The following is a 16,413-nucleotide window of genomic DNA, read 5'->3' on the forward strand; positions in this document are numbered from 1 at the left end:
TCGCACATTGTCTCCTCGCTTGGTTTACGTGGTGAGGTTTTCGCTGTTCTCGCGAGATCGAAAACGAAACATAATTTCCACGAGTGTGACTAGTTTCGTTCTGCCCATTAATCTGGATATCGTTATGATTCTTCCGGAAATATGATTGCAAAATAATTTTATTTCCTCATTTTTGGCAGGACTATTCGCACTACCCAATTCTTCTGGGAAGGTGTCTATATCTTTGAAAAGAATAATACGAAAATTCGTTCGATGTATTAACTTTAAATGGATGGGAAATTAGCTTATTTTGAAAAACGATAAAGCGATATATTTTCACAATTCAAGCGACTTCCAACAAACAATAATTCCTTCGCCTCTAAACTTTGCTTAATGGTTAAATAACCGCGACATTAAATTTGTCAAATACAATCGTCGAAAACTAAGACGAGTTAGAATTCACTTGTATTAATTTTCAAAACTTTCGATGTTATTGATATCCCATAATAAATTCCATAGATTTTCAGGAAGAATCTGAAAGAAAATTGCGTGCAGGAGACTTGTTTTCTACCCCAAAGATTCCCGACGATTCGAATCAGAAAATCTCCCCTCTGGAACGGAGACGCGTCTATTACAGAATTCCAAGCGCGTCAGATTACCCAGCATCCAGTCGATCGGGAACCATGATCGTGGAACCGATCGTGGTGTCGATCGCGAGCCAGCGTTGAAATCGTTCGAGCCCTCCAGAGAGAAAGAGAGACAGACAAACAGACAGACAGACAGACAGACAGACAGACAGATAGACAGACAGAGGAGAGAGACTTCATTTCCGCGTGTGATCGTCGATTGATCATGAGACGAGCATACGAATAACACGCAAGACGGATCGTTGAACAGTTTTCTCGTTTCGACGAGACGTGAGAATTGATGACGCCACCCGCCAAAATGCCGAACGTGGTGTTGATCCTTGCTACCTGGTTACTGCTGATCGTTCCTCGAGATGCGTCGAGCACGGGACAACGATACACCACCAGCCCGACTCAGGATCTGGATAACACTTTGCAATCGGTGCCGCCTGTCGGGTAAGTATCCAGTTATAGAGCATCCCTAAAACCATGAAACGCGAACCGGCCAATCTGCGGGCATCGCGATCCGAGATATCGCGCTCGCGAACGATCGATCACAATCGCGGGGCACAGTAATTTTCGTGAAGTGTCTGAGGTGTGATCACTAAGGATATGCCGCGTGTATCTTGAAATTTTGGGGTAGATAATCGAGAAATATTTTTATGGTTTGTCGGCTTTTTTTTATTTATTTTATTTATTAGTTTGTTCACATTTATGAGCGTTTTATTCAGATTCATGAGATTTTTCGCGCAAATGCGATAGACAATATTTACGTAGATTCATTTTACCTTCTGGATGAACCCAATAAAATTGTAGATGAAAATGTAATTGAGAATTGCAGTCAAAAGTATCGTAATTATCGAAGTAATAGAGAGGGTTCATGACCGAATTCTCAGGCAGCAAGTGATAGACGTTTGACGCGTCCCCGAGTTCCAAAGATGACAATGCCAGTGATAAGACTCTTCTCAGCTCGTTTCTATTTTTACTTGCCGCCGACCAGGAACATAATGAAATAGCACCAGCAAGGAACTGTACGTTCTAGTTTCTTTTTTCACTCGAATTACGTAATATCGCTCGTCTTCGGGCCAGCATAATATTTATCACGTTTCCCTTGTTTCTTTTTATTTGCATCGAGGATACGATATAGAAACATTCTAAACATTTCTCTGTGAAAAAAATGTAGTTCCTCAACACTCGTCTTAAGTATCATATAATGAATTCTACGCGAATAAATATATTTCGTAAATTTGCATAATAGCAATATCGCGAAAATGATTCGTAATGATTTTGTTAAATTAGAAACTTCACCCCGAGATCAAGGAAAGTGCAAAGATCACTCAGTTGGTGCCAAAGAGACCGATTGAAAGAAACCTAGCAAACGATAAAAGACCATTGCGGCTCGTTATCAATCATAAACGCTCGATCTTGATGCAATCTCAAAATATAATGTGGCAAACATGCAATTGTGCAACTAAACACTTGTGACACCGCTATTGACCTTGGAATTAATTGCTTCAAGCAGAAGAGTTGAAAAAAATTTGACTCTAGCAACGATGAAGATTCGTAATCTAAAATTTATAGCAAAATCGAAAGGAAATATTACATCAACTTAACTATAATAGAAACCTATTTACGATAAAAATTATATTAAAAAACAAAATACTTGACAAAGCAATTAAATAAAAGATATATTGGACACGAACTCAGAATTACGAAATTGAAATTAATATAAACCAATTTACACCTCAAATTCGATTATACGTTGAAAAAATTTGTTACTTTTGATTTCCTGTTTTCAAGTTTCGAATAGAAAGTTAAAGCGAATCAGCCAGTCTATTAGAACGACGAAAAATGCTATATCAAACATAAACGATCGGGGCATAAAATTTACTTGTAGCTGGAAGTTGCAGGGTTAAAACTCTTAGTCACTTTCATTTCTAAACGACTTCACACGACGCACGGTCATAAAATACGGAATAACGATCGCGACGTAGCGGGTCGACCAGGTTTCCTGGATTAACCGGTGAAAAGCCTGACTAATTACACACGACGAATTAAGCTTGTCTACTCGAAGGTCGTGTTCAGCGAGAAGCTGAAGTTAAATCGCCGCGTGACGAAACTCGGTGCAAGACGTATTCTCAGGCGGATCCGTGAAAAGCGTTTCCGGCTTGAAACACTCTATGGTCAATTAGGCCTAATGGATGGATAATAATGGTCCATCATCCGTTTGGATTCGCTTGGAATTGACGCGGAACGCGGGAAATCGCGCGAACGCATGAAACCTTGCCTTCTGATAGTGTGAGCAAGAGGCGAGGGAAAAAACGGAGAGGAAAAATAGGGATTAAACTGCGAATGCGTAATGTAATGCGTAGATAACCCAATTAGAAGAGTTATCGCAGGCGGTTCGTCGCGACGCGTCGCTATGCCCAGAACGAGATTCTGGATCTGACAAAATCTGCGATTTCGCAAAATCGCTTGATATACATTGGCTCATGAAAATGCTCGAACGCTTACCTCAGAAAACTTTTATGTCCATATTGTACGTATTATGTAAAATATTTTGAAACCATTAAAGACGAAATAAAATCAACGTTTTTGACGAAAGAGACAATTTGCTTGTGAAAGATGCCCGGTTCATATATTTCGATACGATACTAACGTGTATAATTCTTATTAAAAATATCTTTATAGACATAACGCAAAGGAATGGAACCTAAGTGAAGGTTTGTTACGTCTAAATAATATAACAAGTACTTTTCGCATTTGTAGGCATTTTCTACATCATTTCTATGCATTCAAGTTTCCTCTCATCTGGTGATCATATTTTTACGTAAATAAAATTCAAGATTGACTTTGACAAAACCACATGTGTATTTTCATCAAGCAAGAAAACAAAGAAACATCTCGATCGTTTTGACAGATTCGATACTTCTAGTGTTAACCAATCTTATTTTGCTTCCACAAAGAAGCAAGAAGAACAGCCGTCAACCGCGATTCTTGCACGTTTTTGAAAAATGGAACGTCTTCCTGATTCCTCGATACACGATCCTATCTAGAAGAAACGAGAGGCACGAAAAAACGAAGGTATTGATCGGTGATCGGAATGCTGGCGCAAATAGATAGAGAAAAAGAGAGAGAGAGAGAGAAAGAGAGAGCCTGTGACGGTTTATTATACAAAAGCTTCCAACTGACGGTATTAGCCAGGCCCCTGCGGAAAAGTATTGGACATTAGCGAGGGTATCGTATAGCTGGCAGCAGAGGAACTAGTTTGTTACGGTAAAAGATTCTTGGCAGCTCATTGCACGCGATAGTGGCACCGCACAGGATCTTTGCCGCGGCGCCGCAGCCGGTGGATCTCGAATGCGAGAAATAAGTAAAATCGGAATAACCAGCAAGTCTCGTGATTTCACTTAATACGGGACATTAGCCGAGGCGATAACGTCAATTCAATCGGTGGTTTTACGGACGAGGTTGTTGCCATTCACAGCCGCGAAAAAGTTCCTCTAATTGTCACCGTTTGAATTTCCCGACCATTTAATTCCTTACGGAAATAAGTACCAACGTTATTTAAGATAATCGAAGAACTTTCTGAAAAAGGACTTACAGATCTATGATAAATATTGGATTGCAAATTCCTTCTGTTTTTATATTGATTACATAAACAGAGAAATTTAAACAAATATATCGTACATGTATCTTAAAAGTGTTACGATTCAAAATCATTGAGAACGATAAATGGATGAAATTTTGTAGGAAGGAAACGAAACGGTTTAAATATTCGAAATACGTATTTAATTTCATAATCGAACAAAGAAGGTTTATAGTATCATGGAATTAATTATTGAATTTAAAAATTGCTTATCATGTTCTTTGTCTGTGATTTTCACGTGATTACTACCCACAGATAAGGCAAGGCAAGAAACACAGACCTAATGATCGGTCATAAAACATCCTCCACGTCGAATTATTCGACTGAATTCGTCTGGCAAATTCGCGTCTATCAGCGTTGATCGCACGATGATCGACCCTGAGAGGGAAGGTCACCGAAAATCGAGCGAATCGGTTAGCTTAGGCGGCAGAGCGTCACGCTCGAGCAACTTTTTCATTAATAAACACGTATTAGCCGGTATCTTGTCACGGCCAATTAGTAGCATGTTTCACGTAACTTCACCTAACCATTGACGTTCAACTGCGCGATTAATACCGTCACATCAATTATCATTCCTCGTATGAAACATTTCTCGAGCACTCAATTAAGGCGTAAGAAGAAACAGGAATCGCCGATAGGATAACATTCAATATACTTTCGATTTTGATACTCGTTTTACCTGTTTATCGATCGATTCTTCGTCGAAACGTACGAATTCCTAATAATCTACCCTCTTTCAGAAAACAGGACAATGAATTGTTTCTCGATACGATGTGATACGTGGCACATATTTAGGTATATATTTTATATTGTCATATAATTTCTAAATAAATATATATGAGTAACAGCACTACTACACTAGAACCTCGATTATCAGGCCACCAATTAATGGAACAATCAATTATTAGAACACGAATTAATGGAAATAGATAATAATAATAAATTATAAATAAGTATATAGTACAGAGTAAATGACGCATTTGCATATGAAAACGAAGTTACGAGATTATAAGAACAATGCGATTGTCGGAACAATGTATGTCACGACTAGATTATCAAAGTTCTATTGTATTTGAAAATAGCAACTATGATTCTAGCCTCGTAGAAAAATCACGATGAGAATATAGAAGAGGCTGCCTAGTTGGAGGCATCTGTAATCAGTCAAGCTAGATAGATAACTCGTGCCCTACAATCGATGAACTTTGTTATTTATCGGTTGTTCTTCAAACGCGATGATAACAATGTTCTAGAGTGAATTAATAAAGCAGGCCGAGTTACACGTAACGTTTCGACAAACTGTTTAACCTCTTTGGTATAGCACTCATCCGCTATGTAGTGTCACTTAACGGCCGCGAATAAGAACGATTGCGTGTATCTATTATTAACTTTAGTCGATGATCGGTCGTGGCCATGCATTTGGTGATTGTCGACTATACTCGACACTCGTACCCAGTAGGTTAAAGGTTGACCCGAATGCCGCCTCTTTTAATCTGCGTTCAATGGATTCGAAGACGATGCTCGACAGTTAATGGGTTGCTTGTGAGTGTATGACATTCGTAATTGGAAATGAACATCGCGAATTCGAGTACGAATAATGAACCACGTTGAATTTTAACACGTTCGCCACTACGGAGGATTAGAGTGAAACGTTCGTCACAGATTATGTTTTGTTTCTTATACTTTTGTATGATAGAGTGGCTGATGAAAATATTTGAACTTTGAACACTTACCACAAAACACTGTAATGTGTTTGTTGCGTGAGCTATAAAGGACATTTTGCAATTTCATTAACACTATAATGGGACGTGATTGTTATGATTGTATTGATAACACTTGAGACCAGTCTGAGGTATTTGTTACGGGGATCAAAAGATAGATGTTGACTGATTTTAAGGAGGTAAAGAAACATTCGAGTGTTTCAAGAGGCCATGTTTCACTGTGCTCTGATTTTTTCATGTAACAGACGTTTTATCGATAGCGCTGATACAAACGCTAGTTTTTGTTGCTGCAGTAATTAATTAACAGGAAAGAATGTCGAACGAGTGGAAAACAGATAAAAATATTATTCTTTTTATAAATAGAAATACGTGAACAAATTTTTAATGATCTTCAAAGTGGGATGTTATGATAGTTCTGTTTGATAAAAGTTGTTAGAATTATTGGGAGAAAAAAGGAAGGAATGTGTGCGTGTGTTTGGAAATGAAATTAGCTAACGCAAGAAGAAAACGATTCAACGGGTGGCTCACTTTCTTATCGCCTCTCTGCCCACTACGTGGACAACCTTCCTCAGTGACAGATTCATTACTTCATCTCTTTAACATCATTTCCTGTACAATCCTCAGAGAATATAACTACCGATTACTCTTGTCGCACTAAATAAGTATCTTAAATATAAAAAGTTTGTTAGATATTTGCAAAAATGGATGGTAATTGAAATCTGTGAATGAATGTTATTTTGAAATACTCGATATCGTGTAATATTATGTAAGCCTTCTAAAAAAAGATGTTTAAAGGCAAACACGAAAGTGATCCGAACTTTTGTGTGAGATCACGCATTTCCAGATATCGTATTATTTACATACTTTTAGTTTTAATCTCTTAGAGTTAAGACGAACGAATGCATTTATTAAAGCCAAAAATCGTATCTGATTAATTACTGGAGTATTTGTTATTATTTCTTTCTCCTATTAGGGAATTGTCTGATAAATATCTTTTTATAATAAGATTCATTGTATTCTTTGGATCCATATCTTTGAATTAAAGAAACACCAAATGAACGCGCATATATTTATGTATGTAGTTATATGTCAGTATAAAGATATCTTTTAAGACATCTTCTTTTTACTTGAAGAATTTCCCATTGAATAATCTATTCATAGTGATGCCTATTGTAACATTCGGGATAGTCCTTGAATTAAACAAGAATTAAATAAACCTATGCATACGTACGTATTAGTATTACTCAAGAGATTAATTATCAATTACTAAGATATCTCTTCTTTTATTGAGAATTTTCCCAGTGAATATCTTCTCGTAATAATGTCTATTGTATCTTTTGGAATTATTCTTGAACTAATGAAAAACCAAGTGTATGTACTTTGTATCAATATCTGATTATCAATTATTCAAGGATATTTTATTTTTTCTTCAAGAGCTTCCCAGTGAATCTATCTATACTGATATTCATTTTATCTCGTAGAAGTTTAGTACTTTAATACAAAAATTATTATTTAGAAGAAAAATACCATTTAATATTAGTCACCATTAATAAACTCTCAACTACCTTTAAGTTCATTCATCTTTTGTACGCACGCATCGATTCACGAAGATTGGCGCGTCTGACTTTATTACTATTAATGAAACTTCTCACGAAACAAATGTCGTTGACTGTTATTCTCACGCCGTATTGGCTTTATTCATCATGAAGCAACTTTCGAAGTGACATCATATCTATCGGTCCATCACGGTTTTATCTGACCGAATTGCGATTTCTCCGAATCCGAGTTACGTCCGACCCCATTCTCCGAACCGATCCTAATTGGCGAACAATTCTCGTCGACGGCGATTTTAACTAAAACGTGTCGGTATGCAACGAAGAGATGCCACTTTTCCTCCCTCCACGGTTCCTCTTTCACTTCCTCCCTCGTGCGTTACGTAAAGGTCCACTTAAGATCCAGCTAATCCAGCCAGCCTAACCGTGAATAATTATGTAAGTGATGATCCCATTAGGCGTGAAATAGGTCCTATCCTATTTTCGGCCAAGTCCTGGCGTTCACGGTCTCTCAGAAAAGCTGGTCATCCCTCGTTGTCCTTTTTAAATTCGAAGAATTTGAAGTTTTTAAATGCTTATAGAGCTGTAGTAGCTAATATTTCTCGAGGGTAAAAGGATTGTTCCTATATATTTTTACAAGCCTCGAAAATTCCAAGGAAATGGAAGCACTTTTTATAATGACGAACGTAAGAAATTGGGCGGACGAAAGGATGCAGAATGTTCACACTTATCAATTATCTACATGTACTGGTAATTACAAAATGATAATTTTGAAATCCAGCTTTGGTAGTTCTAGCGCTAAGCAAGCATCGCTGTAAATATTAATCTATCGCTGTTTATGAAATAACTGCCTGCAATTTCATTTGCGTAATATTAATATTAATGGGCATTAAAAATCTTTGCAAATTTTTCAAATTCCTCGCCGAGTTCTAAGCGTAATATAAACATTTCCATAACTTGCATTGCAACATTCTCTCGTTAAATTGCCATATCTTTTATCGAAAGAAGTGTCAATTGCGGCAATTAACAAACGGTCACCGATTCTTCGTTGAAGGAACTCCTTAATCCCCTTCGTAATTATCAGTGGCAGAGGATAATAAGCGGCACGATAAATTTCTATCATAACCCGTTGATATTATCCCCGTTGGTTTCGTAACACAGGCTGGCCTCAATAGGCTCCTTTAATCTCTCGATGTAGTTTTAAGAGATCGTAAATAATGCTCGATGTTTGCCCTACCTAATTCTCCGTCCACGCGTTTTTACTTCAGCCTCCTATATCCATTTTTATTTCTTCTATCTTAGGACGCGTATATGTGTGTGAACGAAGCACGACCTTAAACGCAACGCAGTCGCGTTTTGATCGCTTTAATTTTAATGGACTATAATCCATCATCTGGAGAGTCATTCCAGCGGCCGTTTCAGATCCATTAAGCGCACTTTCCAATTGAACTTTTAAGCCCACACCCACCGCTGAAGCTGTTTAGACACGCATCAGGGTTTGTGCAGTTAGTTTATTGGATTATTGCGCGAGCACGCGAACGCGCGCGCCTCGTTACCACCAACCATTTTGCGAATTAAAGCGATGCCATGGACAACGTTGGAGGTTACGTTGCAACGGGCGCAACATTTTTCCTCCTGGTTTTATTTCTGTGCTCTCTTTGTTTCGCTGATTGGAATGATTGAATGCACTCGTGCCTCGACGAAATGATCGGTATTTTCGAAGCGATTGATCGAAGATCTACGCTTTCAGCTGTTTCCATTTGAAGATTATAGGAAAATTTATTAAAATTTTATGGCCGCTGCTTTGATTAATTTAGAAATTCTCTACAAGATAAAATTGCAATACACATATAATACATAATATTCGTATCTTATAATTTGAATGTTATTTCGTAAACTATTAATAATAATTGATATATTTATGTCAGTTGATATAAACTACATTTAACCAAATATAGCTGAAACTCATTATGAAACTACCCTGGGAGAGACTTCTTGCTTTATCCTTTTCTCATCAACGAAATTTATAGTTAAACGAATATCGAAACGATAAATCATCCAGGTAACTCGATCCTGAGTATCGTGAAAAGAGAAAATCACGAAAGGTGTGGTTATCGCGAGACCGACAATGATTAATTTTTATCGCGTGATTTAATTGGAAAATTACAGTTTACCAGAACTCGTTGGTTCGTTGAGAATTACGCGATGGATGTGAAAATTACTGTCGTGAGGATGTTTCAGCCAATCTGTATGCAGATCAGTGACCCCTTCCGAAATCTCTTCATTATCTCGCGAATCAAGCGTGTCGATCGTCGCGTACAATTACCTGTGAAGTGTAATATTTAACAGCTGCCCCTAATGATACCCTTCCTTAACGAATTACTGACTGAGATAAATGATCCTAATTTTTCTGTGGATTTCGTGAACTTTTATTCTGTTATTTTAAATCCTTGATAAGTTGTTAATGTTAGGTATATAGTGAATGTTATTATTACATCTCAAATGATCACTCTATTATGGCAAATTCAAGAGAGCAGGAACGTGCAACATTTTGTACAAGAACGTCTTCAAAGAATTACTATTCCTCTTTCACCATTCAAATCATATATAAATGATCCCTCATTTTCATTACTTTCATATGAAGTTTCTAAAAGGATTCCGGAGGCTTTCGAAAATTATTCGAACAATTATGAACAGCAGTATATATAATAAAACAATCTTCAAAATTATCCTCTTTCTTCACCGCTATAAACGGATAAAAATTATCCCAGCTTCCATTATTTCCATACGAAGTACATAAAAGCTCCGCGAGCCCACGCACAGAATCATTCGAACGATTGTTATAATAATGTAGATGATGTAATATATTCATATAACAGGGAAATGTCAAACAACCTGAAATATCCTCCCTTTTCTCACCGTTAAAATCGTACAAAAATTATTCCTCACTTTCATTTCGTTACTTTTATACGAAGTAGCTACCTAAAGGGGTTTCACGGGTCTATTGAAAAAACGAAAGTTTCGCCTTGATATCCACGATTCCGGCGATAAAGCGTCGAAACGAGGTCGCGTGACGCTATCAGAAGGCGGAAACGGAATTTTTGCAGGAAACGTGCGAGTTCGCTGACGAAGGAACAAACTCCGGTGAACACGTTGTCGTGGCACGCGTTCGGCTTGCAAGCGACGTCACGGAAAAGAAAAAATGGGAAGAGAACGCGGTGTGCCACCTCGGAACAAGGCGGCCATTCACATCGAGCCGCCTGTAATTAACGTCAGCTGCTATAGGCGGCCTTTGAGTACTTCCACTTACGCGCCTCGGCGCCGTGGCTCACTTCGCGTCGGCGTATTTACACGCCTGTAAACACGACCCCCTTTTTTTGTCCTTTTTCCATATTTCCATAGGCTAGCTGGTTCGTGGTTTTATTCAATCGTGACGACAGCTTCGATCCATGAGATCATCTTGAGCTCAGACGTAAAGAACTAAGGAGGAGGGGGTTCAAAGAGGTTCGAAGTCCGTTTATTGGCAGCCGTGAGATTGATTATTCGAACGTGTCGAGGGTTAATGATTAGTCGGCGATTCTGCAGCTATTTTACGGGTTCAAAGGTGGAAAGCGGGATAATACCCTCCTTAATTCGACTTTGTCTCTCGCCTGTTTATTACAGCCTTGGATAAATTTCGTTTCTGAATGAGAATCGATAAACATTCATCTACAGGCAAGCGATGCAACATCGTTACAATTGCATAGTGATGACGCTGTATGCTTAGGCAGATTTATATTGTCAGTGATGCAATGTGCACGAGTGTTCGATCTTGTTACTGAAAATATAAGACTACTAAATAAATCATGCAACGTCACTCTTAGCGTATCACAAAATCACTATGATCGTTTACGTAATAAAATGTCTACCATACTATCTACGAGTTAATCCTCGATTGGATGATTGAGTTGCCGGTGACCTACAACAGTTTAAATTATTTAATAAATTATTTGCTATTTAATCACATAACGAGTTACTTAATTTTTATTCACTTTTGTGTATTCTGTATTTTCTATGGTAAAGACCATCGGTGGAATTGAACATGTGAAATACGAAATATAGAGTTAAGATATAATAATCTAAAATTATGTAATTTAAATCACATCTAATTCAAACCGTTGTAATCGCCTACAATTCAATGATATCAGCTGAGAATAACAAAGAGAAAAAGATCTTCCCAGAGTAGCTATTACCAGCCAGCTTTCACCACCCATTACGCTTATGCTCGTTTAATTTTCCAGGCCGAACGTGTGCAGGTCAAGATACAAGAATTACTGTTGCCCCGGTTGGTCAAAGAAGCCTGAGACCGGCCTCTGCGTAATTCGTAAGTACGGAGACCGTAGCCCGTATCTCGAATCGAGGCTCGATCATAATCGAATCTCTACGTCCCGTAATTGGACGTGATCTCACGAGCTCGAGTACATTCAATTTTAGCGTTCATTATCGAAACCGCCAAGCTGAAAGGAGCATCGCGATCATCGAGAGGCGCGCATTCGCGACGAATAATTGCATCCATTGCGCAACCAGCAAATGAGTGTTCATGCGACACGACCGATCGACTTCTCCAACGAAATTACTTTAATGGCCTGTTACACGCTTCCTGTTGATCGCATTGTCTCCACAATGCTTCTATATAGCATGGTTGTGCGCGAATGCGGTCGCGATACCGATCTCGAGTTCAAATTTCAAATGGCTTCGTGTCTTGAAATGAAATATGTGACTTTCCTCTTTCGATAAAGATTTCTTTAGTATTATAGCAGTGTAAAATATTATATAATTTCTCTTAAACAATTTGTGTTTGAAAATCTGGGTAATTGTGCGAAGGAACTTTGTCTACGGAAATTTACTAATGAAATAATATCTCTTGATTTATGAAATATGGAGCATGGAAAGAAAAATATCGATATCGTTTTAGCTGTATGCGTTAGACGATGCGGCCCACTGGGTAGATGCATCAGGCCGAATATTTGCTTGTGCGAGGGTGGCACAGTATCTTCGTCTTGCAGCAGCAGTCAAACCAAAGGTGAGAGAATATTTCTTTGGAATTTTAGAAAAACCAAAGTGTTCGCAGCGACAAATAAGCAGCTCCAATATTTAAATTGTATTTATTAAAAGCGAATGAAAGCTACTTGTATTGTAATTTTCTAAAGATAATCCACGTGTCTACTCTCGTAGTTACTACACACGAAACTGGCAACGCGTTAGACAGGGGTGAGTCTGGAAGATGCAGGGTGCATTGTATAAATGGCAACTGCGTGGATGGCAAATGTCAGTGTCGTAATGGATATCAGGGCGAATTTTGTAACGAACGTGAGTCATCAAAATTTATCGTTTCGCCTAATTCCTTACGATAATTTATGCTAGACACAATTCGTGATTTCATCGTCTATTTAAAATAGCAATTTGTCGAGAGCCATGCTTGAACCAAGGAAGATGTATTGGTCCAGATCGTTGTGCATGTATCTACGGTTATACCGGTAGACGATGTGAAACAGATTATAGGTATGCGACTATTTAAGGCCCTCATACTTCGATTGGTTCGAGAGCAGTGATTTCGTTAATCTTCTTTTCTCTTTAGAACTGGACCGTGTTATACGAAAGTGAAAAATGGACAGTGTTTGGCAAATCTGCAGGGTGTCGTTTGCACGCGACAGTTGTGCTGCGCCACCGTAGGCAAGGGCTGGGGTCACCCTTGCGAAAGGTGTCCCGCCCGACTCGACTGCGAGCTGGGTCACTTGAAGACTAACCAAGGCCAGTGTGTTGGTGAGTGATTACTGGATTGCAATTTTTTTATATTTTCATAAACACGAAGAAAGAATGATAAATAAATACGAAGAATTCTATGTTGTATTTCACTTTTTTCGCTTTTTATATTATCTTGTATATCATCTTCATTTTTATATTATGTTGTCGCAAAAGTTTCTTTAGTTTTATAAGGAAATAATAAAAGCGCAACATTTTTTGTATTATATTATTTTATTGAATTATGTATAATCCATTTTGTAATAAAGAAACAAATTTTGTAGCAACAGAACAAAATGGATCATACATAATTCAACAAAATAATATAAAACAATGTTGTGCATCTATTATTTCCTTATAAAATGAAAGTAACTTTTGAGACAATCTAATATATTAACATGTAACTGACACAAATGAGTCGAATGATTACAATTATGATATTAATGGAATTTATTTAGAATTAACTTTATCGAATTGTTCTTGTGACAATTTTTCGTTTCGAACAATTTGAAGATAGTACTTGATTTATATATATAAAATTTCAACTCGTGGTGGATTTAAGATTGGTTCAGATTTAATTTTATATCATCATTGATTAGATATCAATGAATGTGAGGCGATACCAGGCTTATGCGAGGGTGGCAAGTGCGTGAACACACCGGGCTCATTTACCTGCGAGTGTCCCGATGGTCAGGCCAGAGATCCCGAGACCAACTCTTGCAAAGATAGAGACGAATGTCAAGAAGAAGGAATCTGCGCAGATGGACGATGCATAAACACGAACGGTGGCTATTATTGTCTTTGTAATCCAGGATTTATCCAGAGCCAAGACCGAAGATTCTGTATCGGTGAGAACTATAAGTGATTGCAAACGAATTACAAACGACTTACTTGTGCATTCATGAAAATCATCATAGAAAATTAATCGATGAGAATCAATCATGAATATCTTCGTACGCTCTATAACCAGACTATTTTTATATATCTATACCTTTCATAAAAATACGAAAACTTTTGCGAATGATCGTATGTATTGAACAAAATTATCGACAAAAATGATTCGCCAATAACGATATCGCCATTGACAAAATCATAGATGGAAGACAAGGTCTGTGTTACACGTCCGTGAACAGAAACGGGCAATGCAAGAATCGGCTTTCAATGAGGCTGAGCAAGAAGGATTGTTGCTGCGGCAAGAACATGGGACGTGGCTGGGGTGACGAGTGCTACATCTGTCCGAATCACGGAAGTGGTATGTAGAACGGCAAAAATGCTAAACGATACGAAAATAGCAGGCTTACGACAAATAATGAACGTTCAAGTGGAACGAACGAAAATAAAGTCACCCAGAAAGCGCAGATAATACTGATAGTAATGGCGAGTAACGGGATCCGTGTTATTACTCAATTATAGACGATTACAACAGGCTTTGCTTGCAACAACTGCAGCCGATCATCGCGATAAACGAGTGCGCGCTGAGACCGGACATTTGCGGAAACGGGAAGTGTATAGACACAAAGGACGGATACGAGTGCGCCTGTTATCCTGGATTCACGAAGAAGGCTGGCAGATGCGAGGACGTTGACGAGTGTCTGTTGGGATATTGCCAAGGTGGTACTTGTCAGAATTACGAAGGAAGCTTCACGTGTGAGTGCCCGCCAGGATTCGTCGTTTCTGGTGAAGGCAGATATTGCACGGGTAAGAAATTTAAAGAACAAAAATAAGAAAAAGAGAGGAATATTATAAATAAAAAATAGATTAAACAAATAGTATTGTCTATGTCTATAAGTAGCTGATACTTTATAAAATCTATGTAAATTTGTAGAATCTCATCAGAAACACACATTTCGATGGTCCTAACATCTTGATATCGAACAAATACGTTTAAAGTTATTCAAAATCAGATGTCTTCAGAAGAACAATTATCTCGTATCGAATGAATTTTTGTTTGACTTCTTTTTCTATAGATCACGATGAATGTCAGGACACCGGAATGTGCAATAATGGACATTGCATCAACATGAACGGATCTTTCAAATGCAAGTGCAACGATGGTTACACTTTATCTCCTACAAAAAATACTTGCATCGGTAAACACAATTTATTTTCCCTTTCCTACATGGAATTAATAATTCATGATTTTCTTAGATTTAATTAATCGATCAATCGTACATTTGCAGATATCAACGAATGTGCCGACAATCCGAGAATCTGTTTAAACGGTCGATGTGAAAACACACCAGGATCGTATCATTGTATTTGTCAATCTGGATTTACAGCCTCTCGAGATAATACGTTCTGCGTAGACATGGATGAGTGTTCAACAAGTGGAATGTGTGAGAATGGAAAATGCGTGAATATGGAGGGATCCTTCAAATGTGTCTGCGATTCTGGCTTCCGAATTGGACCGGACCAGAGTCACTGCATCGGTGTGTATTCTTATTTCTTCGTAAATGAAATTTTCCCCAACTCTGATATTGGAAAAGTAAAGATTTTATCGTTGACTAGACATCGACGAATGCTTGAGTGGCCCGTGCCAAAATGGTCGCTGCACCAATACTCCTGGTAGCTTCCGATGTGAGTGTTATTCTGGATTGAATCTGGGACCAGATGGAAGATCTTGTTTAGGTTAGTCTTGATTTATTTTCTATTTTTTGATTAAAAATGCTTTTAGCCAATTTACATGGAAATATTCTAATTATTATCAGATACGAGGAGAGACCTCTGCTATTCCCAGTACAGAGACGGACAATGCTCGAATCCTACATCGACAGCAGTAACAAAATCAAGTTGCTGTTGTTGTACTGTAATACTAGGACAACCTATGGGCTGGGGAAGCACATGTCAACCCTGTCCACTCCCGGGTACCAGCGAATTCGACGCTTTGTGTCCACATGGCGCAGGAATGACTTACAATGGAGATGGTAATTACCAAAATTAATAAAAAAATTCTTCTTATACTTACGGAAAATTTTTGTGTTAAAATATAAATAAGTATAAAGTATAGAAATAAAAATGAATATCTGCAGAAGTATATAAACTAACAAAAGTAAATTACTAGTTACAATATTTGGCAGAAGAGATAAATTCCTATTTAGATTCCATTT

At 37.9% G+C, this 16,413-nt stretch overlaps 1 protein-coding gene across 1 annotated transcript in view; it reads left to right on the plus strand.

The window, feature by feature from the left end:
• The window catches only part of LOC132906972 (fibrillin-2-like), a 30,661-nt gene that overhangs the window by 2,120 nt on the left and 12,128 nt on the right, over positions 1-16,413 (plus strand). Inside the window, exons 2-14 of the mRNA XM_060959668.1 lie at positions 499-1,061; positions 11,806-11,888; positions 12,480-12,587; positions 12,740-12,874; positions 12,964-13,066; positions 13,143-13,327; positions 13,906-14,154; positions 14,403-14,558; positions 14,720-15,004; positions 15,274-15,396; positions 15,487-15,735; positions 15,815-15,934; positions 16,015-16,230. Coding sequence (XP_060815651.1) covers positions 907-1,061; positions 11,806-11,888; positions 12,480-12,587; positions 12,740-12,874; positions 12,964-13,066; positions 13,143-13,327; positions 13,906-14,154; positions 14,403-14,558; positions 14,720-15,004; positions 15,274-15,396; positions 15,487-15,735; positions 15,815-15,934; positions 16,015-16,230 — 2,167 coding nt within the window. The 5' untranslated portion in view covers positions 499-906. The remainder of the gene's footprint in view (positions 1-498; positions 1,062-11,805; positions 11,889-12,479; positions 12,588-12,739; positions 12,875-12,963; positions 13,067-13,142; positions 13,328-13,905; positions 14,155-14,402; positions 14,559-14,719; positions 15,005-15,273; positions 15,397-15,486; positions 15,736-15,814; positions 15,935-16,014; positions 16,231-16,413) is intronic.

This window comes from Bombus pascuorum, chromosome 5 (assembly GCF_905332965.1).
Source record: "Bombus pascuorum chromosome 5, iyBomPasc1.1, whole genome shotgun sequence".
Classification (NCBI taxonomy): Eukaryota; Metazoa; Arthropoda; class Insecta; order Hymenoptera; family Apidae; genus Bombus; species Bombus pascuorum.